This window comes from Poecilia latipinna, unplaced genomic scaffold, assembly GCF_001443285.1.
Source record: "Poecilia latipinna isolate Pla-1442-1.1 unplaced genomic scaffold, P_latipinna-1.0 Scaffold14, whole genome shotgun sequence".
Classification (NCBI taxonomy): Eukaryota; Metazoa; Chordata; class Actinopteri; order Cyprinodontiformes; family Poeciliidae; genus Poecilia; species Poecilia latipinna.
The window spans coordinates 106,110-124,472 of NW_015112630.1; the positions used below are offsets into that span (position 1 = coordinate 106,110).

Here is an 18,363-nt window from a genome sequence, read left to right on the forward strand (position 1 = left end):
TTGTTGGGGGGGGTTTTTTGCCCTCCCTTCAATTGGAAAAAAAAGTAAGGGAAAAAATTTATTTTTTTTTTTTTTTTTTTTTTTTTTTTTTTTACAGATTATCTGTCTCACTCTTCCACAACATGACAGCTTTAACAAATATGTATAAAATATTTTTATAAGTTACACACTGCAGCTTTAAAACATCTTCAAATACGAGTCATTTTGGGCTTAACTGTATGAGCATGTACGTATAATTGACACTGTTGATCAGAAGTAGACAATAGATCCTAATTTGTCGCGTAATAGCTCAAAATCAAATTGTTTTGTTGTATGTAGCACACGTTGAGTTTTAAAAACATGGGGAGCAGAAACTTGTGACCGTACTGTTGCTCCGTAGTCGATCCTTGTGCAGGAAATAATTTTATTTGAAGGCTAATTTGAGTGAAACTTAGTGAAACTTTAGAAACACAGATACATGACACAGACATTATCACTTTTTTATGGATGTAATAATGTCGATTCATTGATGTACAGAAATACTGGCTAAAGTCTTAAATTGTGAGATGTTTTCACCAGATTCACCCTGTACAATGACCCACTCAAGATTCTGCAAAATACTTCTGTTAGGAAGTGGACAACGTCAGGAATGTGTGTATGACTGTCATCGTAACACCAACTTCCCTACAACTCAGGCCTCTTTTCTGGTAACCTAGCCCTGTCTGGATAGCAGCCAAACCCCCTTATCCCCCCCACACCCACCACCCCTCCACTACTATAAAACATAGCAATCTTTTGTGCGTTCCTACTAAATATATGAGCCACTGTGTCAGTTTCATACATGTCCTCTGACTACAAAAAAAAAAAAATCATGACATTGTCTGCTGATCTCACTGAAGCACTTAGTTGGATTTTCTGTTTTAACTGTTGTAGAAAATAAAATGTCGCCTGCTAATTATTTTTGAGAATCTGCTGCTAAAAATGTGGAAGAGGCAAAGAAAAAAAAGTGATGACGTTCAGAAGTCGTCTATACAAACTGCAGCTATATTGCATCTCACTATTTTCATATAGAAGACCAAGAGGAAGAAAAATGGAATATATTCATTTTCAAGATGTTTAAAAAAAAAAAAAACTGAGATGCTTGGTAAAAGAAATCCAGAGGTGTTTTTAACGAGGACTATGTTTTGTAATCAGATCTATTTTGCTGACAGAGTGTACAGATATGTGCATGTATTTTATGCTGCCTGGGTTCTTTTTGCACAGTTCAAGTTTGGGACTGTAGAACAACATTTGAATATGACAATCTTTTTTGTGGGGCATTTGAAGACACATTTGTAAATAAATGTCTTTTTATACAGCTGGCTGTCATGGTGATTTTTGTAATTTTGTCCTAATATTTTGATGTTTAATAAAAAAGTTTCTCTGTGTTTTGAAGAAGGTCCAAAGTTTTAAAATAATCAAGTAGCATACCAAACCCAGCCTATAAAAACCAGGCAGGCTATGCAAAGCGTAGCTAGTTGTTCTACTCTTCGCGTCTTCTAGACCCTCGGCTGATCAGAAACGGTTGCTTCCTGGAGGCTTGGACCTCTGTTGAGGTTGCTCAAGTTTGGCCGTCACGGCCAAACTTGAGCAACCTCAACAGAGGTCCAAGTATGTAATTACTGGGTTGCAGACATGTCACCTGAAATTCAGATGGGGGTCAGGAAGTGGGTTCCTCCGATACAAAATACAGCAAAATGGATCACAACGAGTACGCTAATGACCTGGGCTGGCACAGACAAGGTATCGCAAACAAATACACATATATTTAGGATATGATCCATGTGGTCTCTATAAAAGACTTGTCATACTATCTTGAGGACTTACCCAACGTTAAAGTGATCAACTGACCCCCATCTGCATTGCGTGATGTCGGTGCTACGTCATTGAAACCCAGCAATGCGCCAGTTTGACGCTATGAAGACTACCAGAAGTTGCCTGTGCTGCACACAACCATGTTCCACCACAAAGAGAAACAAGCAGATCCAAATAAGGTAGTTGGTATTAATTCAATATTTAGAGGCGTGGCCAACACAGACTGAACGGCTTCCTTCCCTTCCTCCGCAGCCATTGCTAAAACTACAGGCTGACTTCAATTGTAAAGCAGCGCAGAAAAAAAAAAAAAAATCTCATTCTGTTCGCTGATTGGCCCAGTAGAACTTTTACTAAAGAACTCCACAGCTAAATACATCTGAGACAAAGGAACCTGTGACTGACTTCAGGAGGGACGGGGGCAGTCCCAGGAGGTGGAGGTTCCCCTCCAACAGGTTCTCTCTGTAATCCAGGCCCACAGTTTTCCTCCACCTCCTCTCTTTTAATCTTGGAGCTACAGGTTCAGTATTCCAGGTTCAGTAAATAAACTGAGCCCAGAGGCCAGTGATGGGAGCTACTTACCAACCTATGAACACTGAAGTAAACCCAAACGGTTCTGTGCTTTAAACAAGGGAAGAACTGAACATCTCTCTCTCTCTGTTTGGTCCCATTGATTTTTTTTCAAATGTTTATAAAATACAAAACATGTTTTGTGACAGAGAGGGGAATTATAATTTAAGAGAAGAAAATAAAAATTATATATATATATGTGTGTGTGTGTGTGTGTATTGCATCAGAACAACCAAAGAGTTTTTGTTAGTGTGTGTCATAGATTTATGGAATGGACTGAATGATGAGTTAAAAAACGGACAAATATAAACCAGATTAAAAAAAAAACTGTTTAAAAAGGAGCTTACAAGATGTGTGTTTCAAAGACCAAACATTTTAATGTATAGATAATTGTACATTTAAGGATGAGAATGTGAGATTTAAGTGTCATGTAAGGAGGAAATAATTTAAGTATATCTGGTGTTTGGAGATTCAAATGTTTATAAGTTGATGAGACTGAGAGCAGCAGGAAATCATAAGATCTTGTATCTTCTAAATGTAGATAATGTAAAATTACATGTCAATTGTTTTTTTTTCCTTGATTTTACTTTTTGTTTGTTCAAAATAAATAAATAAATAGTTACCACATCTAGAACGTCCTGCTGAACATCCTTAACACTCTCAGCTGTAGAAGTGTTGAGAGATTGGCGAGGAATGTGTGAGTCGGCACTGGCGGAGAAAAGGAGCGTAGCATTAAGCTACTCATCAACTGATATGTTTGTGTAGCACATATATCATCCCTCTGCAGGATGAAACACATGCCAAACAATTCTGACCAGACTTTCACTCTGTGTAGAAGCAGAGTGAAGGAAGCATGAGGACAAACGTTGAATATTACCAGAGACACCAAGACATGATGTGGCAGTTTGCAATTGTGCTTTAACTGCTGTTTCTGTTTGACTTTATCATTCCCTCGTTTTTGTAAGTGGTTTTTTTTTTCTTTCTGTATGTTAATATCTCATTAGTGAGATATTTGAAGTTTAATATATTTTCCTCTCGGATACAAAGGCACCGCAAACTTATGCGAAAAATGCAAAACAGGACAATCATGAGCTTTCCACTGTTTTCCATCACTTCTTAGACTTAAACAGGAACTTTCTGTAAGAAAAGAAGGATAAAACAATACATCCAAACTGTTTGGAATACTTTTGAGTTATTTTCATGGGATAATAAAATCATTTGATAGTTTTGATTGTGACTTCTTTCTTTTTTTTTTTCTTTTGTTGGTAGTCTGGTTAATAAAAGGGGATTTTCATCCTCAGTCCCATCTCAGCATCACACAAACAAACAGGAACACAGAGTAATAAATCAATTTTCAGTTTTATGCATCAAAGACTTAAGAATGTATAAATGCATTTTCAATGAGGTTTTTTAAAGGTATTTGCAATACATAATAATAAATAGTATTTATTGTGAGGGAACACAATTCTTCTGTAAGGAAACTCCAAAGAAAAAAACTGCCCTCTTGTCCCCTTTGGGGCTCCGTAGAAATAGATGCCTAGTGACAAATATCCCAGTATTTGCAGCTTGGATGTGGCCGTCCAAGCTGTGAGTGAGTAGTTCATGTAATAGACTGGATGTGACCAGTCAATGCTCTTCACAGTCAACCTGAGCTCAACCTGGCGGAGGTCAGCTGCAGGGTCCTGACTGGGACCCATCCACACAGTCTGTGCTGTGGCTGCTGCCAAAGGCCAATCAGCTAAATCTGCTTTTATGATATCAAAGGGTTTCTTTTCTTTTGTCTAAAAGAAAAGACAAAAGAAATTATGTTGATCATGGCTGATTAGTAAAGGCAATAAAAAAATAAGGTCAAACATCTAAAGGGTGAGAACATTTTTATGGACACTGCAAAACTGAAATAAAGAATATAAACATTGTATATCAAATGGTTGTTCATTTTCAGTAGGAGGGTAAGCTTCACGTCACATGATTTTATTTTTGTAGATGTCAGGCTCGTCCCATTCGCCTTCCTGTTTATTTAACTCTTGTTTTCTATGTGAACTCCTCCAGCTGTGGCTAATCACAGTTTTGTCTTTTTCAGGATTGTGTTTTTCTCCGGCTCGATTGTTCTGATGCAGAAATATGTGGAGATTTAAGGCAAAGTTTCTTTAGGCTATTATTGCTAAAATCAGATCCATTAAAAGAATCCTAAAAATAAACTGGTTTTGAGAAATGACTGCTCCCATGTGGGACAAGGGACATAGAGTAACAACCAGTTACACCATGTCCCTTAAAATTCTTCTTGTTTGACTCACTCACTTCGGCCCCCCATCCCCTCACCACCACATCAGCCCCCTCCCCTTCTCGCCTGCCCTCTCTCTGATGGTCTAACCCCAAACTTCCTGTTTTATTTGGGGAAGGGCACGACTGGAGCATGAGAACACTTTTGGTTGAACACAGAGGAGCAACACATAGAGGGTCAATATATTAAACTATTTATAATTCATTGATGCTTTGTGAAATATTTTGCTTCCAATATTCCGGTCCATAACTGCACAATGTGTTGCTTCTGCCTAAAATATAAGCAAGTTGCCAAGTGGATAAATGATGATACAACATCCTGACTGCCTCTCTGCACGGGAGCAAAGGTGTAAAAGTCTCTAAAAATCAATCAGAAAAAGGTTTGAAATGGAAACAAAGTTTTAGACTTTAAGTTGGTTGTGACTTTTATGCGGAGAAAAAAACTGACAATTTTGTCTGACTTTCAAAATTTCTGACAAATCCCAGAGAATCGTGATAAACAGCTTTGAGAAGAAGCACACATTACAAAGAGATCATTGAAGGTCTCTGAAGCATAAATTAGGCTGAATGCACTGGAGAGGTTCCAACTGATTAGGAGGTAGAAAATACCACATTTTGTTAGAGCAGTTATTTTCTTTTTTTTTTTTTTTTTGGTGCTAATGGTCTTTATTTAAGTAGATAGACATGAAGAAAACGTGCATCCTGGGAATCAAATGGGGGAGCCACTGTGCTGAGGACCGCTGCCTCTATCTACTCCACCACATGGGCCCCTTTATGTCTGTTTTTGCACATTAGTGTATAATATTTTTAGTTCCTCTTATTTGCCTCTAAATTGATAGACGCAATTTGTTAGAGAAACAAACCCGCATCCAGTTTAGGAGCACACATAGTCAACTGAAAGGAAAAACAATCCAACAACTTTTCCACAGTGACAATAATAGCTGTGTGTGTATGCGCATGTGTGTGTGAGGGAGTGAGACACACAGGGATGGGGTCTCTTTCTAACTTCCCACAGTAGCATACACCAAAAGTGTACATGTGTCTGTGCCCTTATAAGGACATAATGTTCTAACAAAGACAAATCAGCCATCATGCTGGGAGGTAGAAGTCTAGATATGATCACAAGTTAAATTTAAGCGAAACAATGTTGAATTAAAATCAAAAGAAGATTGAATATTCAATAACCTGCTGCCAGTGTTTCTCAAACCAGTCATAGATGGTGATGGGTGCGGTCAGGAAGAATCTCCTGTAGCTGTCTGTCTCAAAGCAATCCCAACAAAGCCTCTGACTGAAGATCCTTCATTGGGTTCAGTTTCAATTCAGTTTATATATAAAGTGTCAATTCACAACAAACGTTGTCTCAGGGCACTTAACAAAAAATTCATTTCAGTTCAATAACATACGTTCCAATTGTGCAATGTGATGGACTGTTGACCCCAGGGTGACCCGGCCTGTCGCCATGGACACCAGCACCAGTCTGCCTCTGAAAGTTCAAATATTAAACGGATTGAAGACGAGTCCTAATCTAAAAACTGGAATATACATGTTTTTGAAGTGTTTTTGTGAGCCTGTTGTTTTGTCATTTTTACCTTTATTACTGAATTGACTATATTTTCAGATTTTTGTGCAATTTTAGTCCAGGTTGACTTAAAAAGTGAGCTATTATTATGACAGGCATGGCTACTTGAGCCAATACTGATATCAGATATCTGATATTCATTCTACTGTACTGGTAGTAGTTACCTACATTTTATTTTATCAAGATTTTACTTGAGTGTTCGATTGTCAGAATAATTAATAGATTATTCAGTTACTAAAGTTACCATTTACAACAGGCCTTCTCTGCACTCACCTTGAAAACTTTTTCTATTTTTCCAGCCATTTTAAGAGAAACAGATCAACTGTAATCTGAGGATATTTATTTATTCACCATCAAACTACATCACAGCCATCTATTTTCTGCGTCCACTTGTGCTTGTTTTGTGGGTGGCAACGCAGAGATACTGAGAATGGAAACCGATGGATAACCTCACGTCTTAAATCAACTGAAAACGGCTCATTAAACTAACATGCATTTCTTCTGACTGTGAGAGGAAGCTGAAGAAAACACAAGAAGTCCAAGTATTAGACTCCTTGTGTGTATTTCCTATCAGAAGAGTTAATCTCACATACCATGACTTACAGAAGTATTCATGTGGGTAAACTTGCATATGAATACTGGGTATTTATTGGGATTTTATCCAATTAACCAAAACAAAGTAGTAAAGTATTGTGAACTCACAAAGGCAGTGACTTGAATTTTAATCAAGGACCTGACTGCAAAAGAGCTACAGTGAAGTCAGTGGAGTCACACTAATAAGATGTTTGACACTGCAGGAAGAATGCTTGTTTGCATGACTAAAGGTAAAAAAGACTTGACCTCAGGCATGATCAGAAATCCAGAAGAAGCAGAAGATAACTACTGAATTCATGGAAGGAATTCATTCTTATTGCAGAGTGAGTGTATCAGAGTAAATGTTTTGCTTTTACATGTCCCAATAGAAGGTGTTTGTGCGTGTATACGTGTGCGTGTGCTTGTACAGGCAAATAGTTGAAGAGTAAATGTATCCATGAACAGGGTTTATGAAAACCATATGACATACTCTCTAAAAGAAAGCATTCCATCGTTTGCTGCTCCTCCCCCCACTCTAGCACAAAGTCACATCGTGTAATCCTTCTCACTACCCCCAGCACACACATAAACACACACATCCACATACCCCACCCTACCCCACAGAGACACCACTTGCACTTCTTTCAAAAATAAATCATTTTTGCCTCAATTTCCCTCCTCTCTCCTCTCTTGCCCAGCCTCTCTAAGTCAATGGTTCCAGCCCCCTTCCCTATTATTCCCTCCCTTTGTGCTTTCTGGAATCGTGGGACAGTTTGCATGATCCCAGTGCCTGTGAAGATACGCTTAAACACAGCAGAGTAAAGAGTACATGCAGACTGGAAAAAAAAAAAAAAAAATCAAGTCAGAGACTGATGTACACTGGAAGAAGATATCCACAAGAGAAAAATAATGGGGTTTCTTTTCATTAGTTCTGCTATTTTTCTCTTGTCTTCTGTGCTGTATTCACTCTTTGGATTTTCTTCAGTCCTAAGTCAGGACCTGAGAGAAAGAGATGCATTTTGTAATGCAGAAGGCTGCTTTGTGATTTACTTTGAAAGTAAAATCTTCCTAGACTCATGGAGGTCCTGCAAAGAGAAAGGTGGAAATTTGGCTACCATCAAGCGCAAAGAGGAGGCCAACGCTATTGCCACACTTTTCTCCACTGTGGACTTGAGGTCGTCACGTACCAAGGTCAAAGTGTGGATTGGCTTGCAACGTCAACCTCGTCAGTGCAACTCAGATTCACTAAGGGGTTTCTCTTGGACAACAGGCGATCAAGACACAGAATATACCAACTGGCAAACAGAGGACTCTCCTGATATGTGTTTGGTATCTCTTTGTGTGTCTTTTGACTACGACACACTACAACACAGTGATAACTTCAAATGGATTCATGGTTCATGCTCTATCCCTGCTGATGGATATCTTTGCCACTTTGCTTACAACGGAATGTGTTCGCTGTTGCCAAGTGAGGGTTCAGGAGTTGTCCTTTATACAACACCTTTTAACCTACTGACCACAACCCTAACCCATCTACCAGTCGGATCTGTTGCTAATTTACAATGTCTCACAAATGCCAATCAGAAAGTTCAATGTGTGAAGAGGACAGACGATAGTTCAGTCGGATGGTATCCTGAACCGCTATTTTGCTCAAATCCCTCAATTACATACCAGTTGTGTGAGCAGGATAATGGTGGATGTGAACATTTCTGCACACAAGCCGGTGGTCAGATGTCCTGTGGCTGTGCAAAGGGTTTTCGTCTCAGATATGACGGACAGACCTGTGAGCCTGACTTTTGTCAAGAAGACCCCTGTGAGTTTGAGTGCTTACCTCTTTCAGACGGCTACCGCTGTGCCTGCCCTGATGGATACATGCTTGCACCAGATGAACATGCTTGTCTAGATGTGGATGAGTGTCTTCAGTCTCCTTGTGAGCAGAGATGTACAAATTCGCCAGGGACATTTGAATGTCAGTGTCTGGAGGGTTATTTCATCAATGAAACAGGGGAATGTGAGGACATAGATGAGTGCTCGGTTAACATATGCCAACATGCTTGTGAAAACATTCTCGGCTCCTATACCTGCCTCTGTCATCTGGGTTATACAGTTGATAGAGAAAACCCCACACAATGCCTAGATAATGATGAGTGTCAGATTCCTGGAACATGCGAGCAAATGTGTGTCAATTATGTCGGTGGTTTTCAGTGCTTCTGTAAGAATGGCTATGAACTTTTGTCTGATCAATCAACATGTCAGAAAATAGGGGCCAATCAGGTTGGATCTACCACTCCTCCCTTTCCTCATGTTGGACATATTGAACCAACCACTGATCACTGGCCAGAAAATCAGGAGCAACCTCTGGACTGGCTGACCAATCCATTAACAGCCTCGAAACCTGAGGAAATGTGGGATACCAGTGTCTCACAGGACGAACCCCGGACTAGCTGGGATGACTTGTATGGAGATTATGAACAGGAAACTACTGCAACTATACCATTCCTTTCCACATCTACAGTCTCAGAGGGAGCTTGGAATTGGTGGCCATCGTTTTCTACTTCCACTCAAAGTTTGGACAATCCACATACAGATTCAGATGTAAAAAAAGAAGCAGAGCAGGAAAAGTTCTCTCCCCATGATTACCCCCAGCTCCCTGGGCAGGAGTCTGTAAAGGAGGGAAAGAATTATGAGGAAATTACACACTCTCAAAACCCTGCTGTTCCCACACCGAAGCCACTCCCCCCATTCCTGAATGGGGGTGGTGGAAGTGGGGACAACCTGGATTCTGTCCAAGATGACAGGGAGCATAAACAGAGCAACACTGGGCTCCTGGTTGGCCTGCTGGTGCCCATCTGCATCTTCATCGTGGTGATGGTGGCATTGGGTATTTTCTACTGCACTCATTGTGGCGTGAAGCCAAGAAACAAGAATGCCACCGAGTGCTACCACTGGATATCTGGTGCACATGACAAACAGGGGGCACCCGGGCCCTCAGGGGACAAGGCCACCGTTTAGATCATGAAGACAGAAACTGAGATGTAAACTGAGAGACAGTTTTAGTCATAGACGATGAAAAACCAAGTGGGCAAAAGTTTTAAGTGCAGTAATATCTGTGACTGTGGAAATGAAAACTTTTTGATTGTATTGCTTTACTTAAAAACATATGGTAAGTAACAAAAAATTGGCAGTGTTTAGTATGTTTGAGTGCCATATTAGACATATTAGGATTTCAAAAGATAATTAGGAACATTTCTATTATAACAGCTTTTTAAAAATATATATATAATTTAAATGGAACAGTTCATATTAATGAACATACAGTGTTATATATTGGTTGCTAATAAATCACTGTAATGCAGACCGCTACAAGAGAGCTCTCCTGCCAACAGCCATCAAAATCTTCAATAACTCTTTAAAGAATCCAAATTAATGAGTTACAATAACATCTAATCTCCCTTTGGGATTAAAAAAGTATTTTTGAATTTGAATTTAATGCTAATTTTCATCACATAAAACAAACACCAGATACAAACATTCATAAGAAATACAGTAAAAAAACTATATGCAGTCGGAAAACCTATTTTAAGATCCTTATATCAAAAAAATGAATGTTTTTCTAATATTTACAAAACTGTCACTAGGTAACTAAAACACAAAATTCCTTTTTGCATTTTAATATAAGCAAACAGTTATTATAGCAGCTGATACTGCAGTTATTAAAAATAGTGACTTGGTATTATTTTATCTTTCTGAGATGCTTGACTTTGCTTGAATTATTTCAGTATTTATGTTTATTTCAAGTTGCTTTCAAATACACTGTAAACACTTTTACAGAAGGATATTTTTTCATATGAAGAGCACTTCTTTTATTGACTTTAAGATGACAATGTTTCAATGGGGTGATATGATACTTGTATTTTACCTTTTTCAAAGATTTTGCAATTTTGATTAATTTTTACAATACAATTATTTTGTGAAATTTTGAAATAATCGCAGCTGTACGCAAATTTTTTAAATACAGTTTTTAAATGTCGCTGTTCATGTTCTGTAACATAAAGATCATTGTAGAGTTAAATATCATTCTAAAATTACAACCGACTCTTGTTTAATTTTTTCCCTTGCTGATAAATTGTAAAAATCATCAGTATTTTTCTCACTGTTCCATGTTGATAATTAGTACAATCAAAACGGTTTGTTGTAAAACTGAGAGTTTTGAGCCACAGATCAACCTTTTAATAAAGGTACTGTACAAAGTACAGCATTGTACCAAAAACCCCTGGCCATACTTTACTGGTTACCATAGGGACTCTCTGGTATAATGCAGTTTTTAGTTTATTTATTCACAACATAATATGCGTTTCAAAGCGTTTTACAAAAAAAAAAAAAGTAAAGTCAATCTAATAATACATACAGATTCTAATTGAAGAAGAAAGAAAGAAACGTCCAGCAGAACCTGGCTCAGCGTGAATGGCAACCTGCCACGGCTCACTGGAGAGTTGAGAACACAGAGCGTACACACACAGAACGACATGCCAGATGTAGATTCTGTGAAGAGCAAAAACTGGGAGAGAATAAAGGTAAAAATCGAAATAACAGAATGTGATACCAAATGGGAGAGGAGGAGGAGAACGTAGCTGAGTAAGGAAAAGTCGTTAAGGCTGTGACTATAACAGCAGAACTACAGAGGAAGATTAGGATAACTTAAGCCAGTCAACTATAAGTTTTATCAAAAAGGAACATTTTAAGCTTAGTCTATTCAGAGTGTCTGCCTTGCAAACTGAAACATGGAGCTGGTTCCACAGGATAGGAGCATGATACAGAATCTGTCTCACATTCTACGTTTTGAATTTCTAGGAGCCATCAGTAAACCTGCAGTCTGAATGAAGTGATCCGTTAGGAGCACATGGAGCAATAAGATCTCTGGTGTCTGATGGAGCTTGAATCTAAACAGAGGGAGGCTAATATTACCAGAGCTGGTTTTTTAATCATATTGGGTTTGACTGGTGTCGATGTAGACAATACCACACTGCTTACAAAGGCCAGGTAGTGATGATTAGATATGCATCATGTTGGCCTCATGGTGTTAAACTGTAAACAGCATAATGAGGACTATTAAAACACCAACAGTGAATGAACTATGAAATATAAGGTCGATTCCTGGAGCAAACATTTTGCCATATGTAGGATACCCGTATACTTAAAGATCATACGTTAAACATAATGCAAGTTTTATTTTTCTTAAAACATTTTATATCATATATTGAATATTCAGCCTTATCACTGTCATCAATGGATTCTCAAAGTTTATTTATAAACTGTTGCTTTAATGAATAAAAAACTGCTGTATCCTGTAACAGTCCTTTTGAGACATTTTGTGCACAAGAACAAACTAATAATTCCAAAAGTAACAACAACATCCCTAACCCTGTCACAGTAATAAAACCCACATATGAACTAAAACTGGTTAAAGTTTAATGGCATCCAATAAGATTAGGATACTTTGGGCTCAGCAACATACATGTCAGTAAATGCAAGACTGATTTGTATGTTTTACTGTCAGCAGTGGAGGCCTCCGTCTTCCTCCACGGAGCCCGAAGGAAAGAATTTCTCCTCTTCTGTTAAACTTCTGCTTCTAAATAATACTGGAAACTGCAGCAACAGGATCAGGCTTGGAACTGATGTTGTAGTCTTCAACATGAACACGTGTGACCTGTGTGAATTCATCAGACGGTTTTATGGTTCAGTTCAATGTGGTGCATAAAGACAAACAAGACTATCACTTTTCAGGAGGAAACGAGCATGGTCAGTCATTTGTCAGCATGTATAAATAAGGGAACCTTTTACTAACATTTTACAAGCAATTCTAAAACATACAACTGCAATCAACACTGTATTAAAATACAAACACGCGGAATGTCATCAATGTCAATGATCATGCCAGGTTTTACTGCTCTTAAGCCAATTCACAAGGTGGAATAAATCTATAAATATATTTTAATTAAATCTGCTATTTCACATGGATATGACACAAGTTATATATTGTCAAAAATAATTACAGTTAAATGCATACAGTCCAATGTTAATGGGTATATTCCATGGACTAGAGGATCAGGAGAAAACCTGTAAAACAAGTTACGTTTTAAGTCCCTGAGAACATTGCTACTGCTCAAAAATGAACCAGGAAGCATTAGAAAACATGTTCTGAGATGCATTATGATCATCTTTAGTCATATTTTCCACATCACTAGTGTGTTTTACTGTCACAAAATGCTCAAAGTAACAGAAAAGGATCTCAGGGTCTACAACTTGTTTCTACTTCATCTTTTATGACTCTTACGATCAGTGTACTTTCAAGGCGGTTATGGTGCTGGAGAACACCGGTGACTCTTGTATGTACCTAGATGGCGGAAGCACCGTCCACATTGCTGACAACAGTAAGGAGTAGCCCCACTGTGGATCCTCTGGTGGGTGTACAGATTTCCTAGCTCTTTGAAGCATCGGCCACACTCGGGGCAGGCATACGGACTCTCACCAGTGTGGACCCTCTGGTGTCGTTTGAGCCCAGAAAGCACAGAGAAACCTTTCCCACACTGCGGACATGGGAAAGGACTCTGGGCGCCGCTGTGCACCAACCTGTGACTTTTTAATCGGGCGGCGTGGCGAAACCTCTCGCCACATTCTGGACACATGAAAGGTTTTTCTCCAGTGTGGATACGCTGGTGTTGCCTCAGGTTGCCAAGGTAGTTAAAGTGACGGCCGCAGTCCCCACATTCGTACCCCCCTTCAGTTTTAATCTCCTTTTTCGCTGGTCCTCCTCCAGCGCTAACACCGGAGCTCACTCCTGGACTGCCCTCACTGGTCCCCTTCCCAACGCTGACAGAATCACTGCTGCCATCTTCCCCAGCGGGTCCAGCTGAGGAGATGAACTTTTGGGCCCTGGCGGCTGACGCGTCGTCAGCCTCTGGGTGTATGAGTTTGATGTGATCCTCCAGAAACACGGAGTCGGGGCAAAAGGTTCCGCAAAGTGAACAGATGTAGGTGTGGCTAGTAAACTGTTGGCCTGAAAGATAAGCAAACATAGTTCGATTAAATACATACTTGGGGGCACGTATGTGACAATGAGGTACTTATTATCCACCAGACAAAAGTAAAAAGACTGGACTGCTGTTCTATAAGCCATCATCTTAGAGACTGTGGCAACCAGGAAAGCAGAGATACCGTCATAGGTTTCATGGGAATATTTCTAAATGACAACTTAAGTTTCAAACACAGTGTTACATGACATAAATGGGTGTGTAGTTTGCACTTTAACTAGTAACTGCTAAGTCTGTTTTTATGGCTCAATATGAATTCATATTCCTGCAGTCTTACCTTCATCCCACGTACAGACATGATTTTTCACTGTGCAGAGCAGAGACCGACACATGCAGGGCTTATTCTCATCAATTTATATATGTAAATAAATGAGTAACAGATACAGCTTCAATTTCAGTAACCTCTCTCCTTTGACTTTATTTTTACAGTAATGTTTTTTTCACACCAATGCGGCTACAAAAACGTCTGTTTACCAACACGTTTCAAAAGGCCGTCCTCTTCATCACAGTCCTGTGATGAAGAGCGAAGCTGCCATGAGACAAAAGTGACATTGAGAGCAACAAATAAAGAGAGACTAAGGAAGAGTGTGTGGCTCTTCATTTCCAACACTGAAACAGAATATGTGGTTCACTTTTCCTTTTTTTTAAGCACTAGTGTGTATTTCATTAGAAGTAAAAAGAAAAAAATCTTTGTGTGTAAATATCTCACATTACAACATGGACACCTGTTGCTTATAGGTTTATACTGCAATATTAAGCAAACATACCCTTTCCACACCTGAGTCAGTGTGATCAGAAGTAAAACTGATCAGTTTGCTGCCTCTTGTCCAGTTTGTCTCTTCTGTCTTAACTCCTTCCTCACCCCGTATAAACCAATCTCTCACTATTTTCAGTCCAGACTTTTCACATCACGATCCACTTTTCATCACCGAATCAGGAAGTCAAGCCACTCGCTTCTGATTCTCCAGTCATCTCTCACAGGCATCTCTCCTGAACGTTGTTCCTCCCATTCTTTCCATATAGAAGCCGCTTCTTCAGCATCCAGTCGGGGCATCTCAGAATGTTCAAGCTTAATGTGGCTGGTCATCCCAGGCGGACCGTTCCAACAGCCACAACACTCCCAGTGATTTACCACATGCTTTCTCTCACCTCTGTTCAATTGTTGGTTCAGAATCGTTTGAGGGTCCGTTTGGGGCCTGGGCGTTCAAACTGCTCAAACAGAGATGTTGGTGCTCCACCTTATCAAATTCTGTTTTTGGTCAGCACATCCAATAAAATAGAGATGTCCAAATAATCTCAAATTAATGATATGTTATCTCTTATTGATCTGTCAGGGATACAATAAGACTGATCAACATGTATAACTTGATCACTTTTCTCAATCTGCAAGCCAGAACTTTTGGGAAGATCTTATAATCAGCACATAACAGACTGACAGGTCTCTAATTCTTTATCTCATATAGATTCTCCTTCTTAGGAACAACAGTGAGCACAGCTCTGCAACACGTTCCCCTCTCCACACTGATACTGAGGACGCCCAATGCAGAGCAGCATGATTTAGAAAATTCCACAGGAAAGCCATCTATCCTGGAGCTTTACCTCTTTCCCATGCTCAGCAGCGCCTCCTGCAGTCCTTGTAAGGTTAGAGCATGCTCCAAAAAAGGATTACCTCGTTCTGAAATCTTTGGCAACTCTTCTGTCACCAGAATCTTCTCTAAACTCACTAACACAAACTTTGAAAAAATAAATAAATAAAAAATATTTCAGTGCATTCTGTAAACTCTTTTCCATCTTCAGACTGAAAACAATGAATGAGGGAATTCACTGCATTATCTCAGATTCATCACTGCTTTACATAAGCAGACATTTCATAATTCTCTACTGCTTCCAAAAAAAAATCCTTTCTTAAAGCAACCGTCATTTAATAAAACAGCATTGAAGTGCCAAAATGCACTTTTAGGTCTTATTTTGTTTATAAAAACATTTCCTATTACCATATAATGATCAGAAAAGCCCAGCATACATAAAGTACATGATCTAAATATTTGTAAATGACCATAGCAGTAAAACCAGTCTGGTCTTACTAAAGAAATGTAATTCCCTTTACAATGAGCCCATGAATGCTGCTTTGTTTTTCCATGTTTAGGAGCTGTGGAATAAGGCCCATGTGAAATGTTCTGCATCCCTAGTTTTAATACAGAAGGACATATTAAATATTCAACTAGATGTGAGTAATATGGACCAAAAAAAAATTTTTTTTTCTTAATTTCCCGATGATAATCTGAAAAAATAGTTTTTCCTTCTTCTTTTACTGCAAAGATTGTGTCAAAATCAAACCATGCTATAATCTGTGATGTACATCTCCCACCTTTATATTTAAATTGATAGGGTAAATACAAATAATTAGAAGAAAAATCTTCCCAAAGTAAAATGAGGCCTTTAAGGCAATTCTTCTTGTTCGGTTTTTAAAGAGTCTGGGGGAAGGTTGTTTTGCTTTTTGTCACCTCACCACTGAAAATTTCCCTAAAATCTTGTAATATTTTTGGTCATATTACATAAACTGAGGGGAAACAAAGCAATTTTAAAAAAAAATCAATGCAGTGGTAATATGATCATTTTCTCTCTAGAAAAAGAAAAGGTTGAACACTTTATAATAGAGTCAGAATAAATATTATGCCACCACCTGCAAAAATTTGAGAAATGCAAGTATTGGGTTGCATAATCCTTAAAAATATTATTTAACAATTAGCTTATTAGCAGTGATCGTCTGTTTCCCACCTGTCTCTGGCCTGTCTGTGCCGTCTTCCAGCGGAGCCCCTTCCGTCCCTGGAGAGCCGTGGGGTTTGGTGGAGCAGTCCGAGAGCTGGACATGTGAGAAACAGACCTGGGTTTGCTTCTGTCCGCCACCTCCGTCCCTCCTGGACGACTCGTCAGCGTTGTGGTCATCGTCCTCAAGCACAGCGGCCCTGGCGTTTTCACAGTCAGGCTGCTTCATGTCTACGAGGAAAGAATTTGGAAAGCCTCATGAGGGGTAAGACATAATTCTATGAAAAAGTATAACGAGTGAGTTCTTCTGTTTTTGCTCTTTTTGTGACACGTAACATTGTGACAATGTTTCAGCTTGTCAAGCTATTTTTAATATAAGACAAAAATGATCTGAGTAAATTCAAAATGCACTGTGTGGAAGAATAAAAGTCTACTAGTTTTTCCTGATTTAGAAGAAAAAAATAATGCATTTCATTGGCACCAAAACAACAATAAATGAATAAATCTCATAATGATCGATATTTTCAGCAAAAGGAAGATTATTAGTTCCTTTGCTTGCGAAAATACAGACCAACCCTAGTTAAAAACATAGCAGACTTTATATATTCCACATAAGTTGCAATAAATGTTAGGACTTGTATTATTTCTCCATCAATTGTAATCCAAGAAGCATTTACCATTCTGTTTGTTTACCTTTCAGCTCTGAAGAATATGCCGCTGGTGCTATCCATTCATAGTCGTACATCCGTTTGCTGCCGATGGGAGGCATGTTGAAGATGTAATCTGAAGTGGAGTCTGGGTCTCCATGCACCGGCCCTGAAGCTTCCACCCTGCTGTCTGACCACAGGCTCAGAGGCTGGATTTCCGGTTCTTCATCAACCTCTTTTTCCCCTCTGGCTTGGCTGACCAGTTCCGAGTCCATTTCACCACAACCCTTCGAGTTTTTATCTTTCATCAGATAGTCACAAATAGCATCTATATTTTCCCTTTTCACCTCGGGGATAACAGATTTGGCTCTCCTGGGATCGATGCTACCATGCTTGGACCCCAAGTTGAAAGGGAATTTCATAAAGCCAGATTCTGTGCTCGGCTCCAGGGTCGTAAAGGCATCTCTTCCATCCCTCTGAACCACCTCGAGCTTAGCTTTTAACTTTTCAATCTCCTTATTTTTCTCGCGCAGCTCCATCTTCAGGACTTGTATCCGGATACTGACCACTCGTCGGATCTCCACCTGAGCTGTCTCCAGCACCACGGCGATGTTTCGCTTCAGGTGCTCCGTGATGTCGCTGACCGAGCACAAGAGCTCCTCTTCGCGTTCCAGCTCGAGACAATCATCGTCAGCTCCGTCTGCTGTCCCGGCGAGGTCCATGAATGCGCCGTAGAATTCAGGAGACGGTTTTGTTTCCAGAAAACTGGGGTTTCTTTTGCGACTCATAGATGACCGTCAGCAGCGCTTTTAGCTGAAAGCTACCCTGTGAGCTAACTCGGTGATGCTGACCATAGGCTGACGGTGGATGTGACGTCATTTTTAAATCACAACAACAGTCTTCTTCATGATTTTTTATTAGCGGTTGACAAGAAACGTTAGGTAAGCATTACCCCCATCTACTGGTGTGGGGTGTGGTTCATGAGGATTTAATCTATACTCTAAAAAAGTATACTTTTTTAGTACTA

The 18,363-nt window shown here is 39.4% G+C and overlaps 3 protein-coding genes across 3 annotated transcripts in view; 2 read left to right on the plus strand and 1 right to left on the minus strand.

Moving 5' to 3' along the window:
* The first annotated feature begins 7,572 nt into the window (after positions 1 to 7,572).
* cd248a (CD248 molecule, endosialin a) lies at positions 7,573 to 11,215 on the plus strand. Its single transcript, XM_015031706.1, has one exon. It carries the CDS (start codon positions 7,742 to 7,744, stop codon positions 9,842 to 9,844), a length of 2,103 nt encoding a protein of 700 aa, XP_014887192.1. The 5' UTR covers positions 7,573 to 7,741; the 3' UTR covers positions 9,845 to 11,215.
* acox3 (acyl-CoA oxidase 3, pristanoyl) overlaps positions 8,000 to 18,363 on the plus strand; it is a 26,750-nt gene continuing 16,386 nt past the window's right edge. Inside the window, exon 1 of the mRNA XM_015031719.1 lies at positions 8,000 to 8,031. The gene's annotated coding sequence lies outside the window, so the exon portion shown is untranslated. The remainder of the gene's footprint in view (positions 8,032 to 18,363) is intronic.
* Positions 12,119 to 18,266, minus strand: znf16l (zinc finger protein 16 like). The gene is made up of 3 exons (XM_015031730.1): positions 17,383 to 18,266; positions 16,702 to 16,920; positions 12,119 to 13,889 (listed from the first exon to the last, which is right to left on the minus strand). The coding sequence occupies exons 1-3, from the start codon at positions 18,122 to 18,124 to the stop codon at positions 13,189 to 13,191; spliced, it is 1,662 nt and encodes a 553-aa protein (XP_014887216.1). The 5' UTR covers positions 18,125 to 18,266; the 3' UTR covers positions 12,119 to 13,188.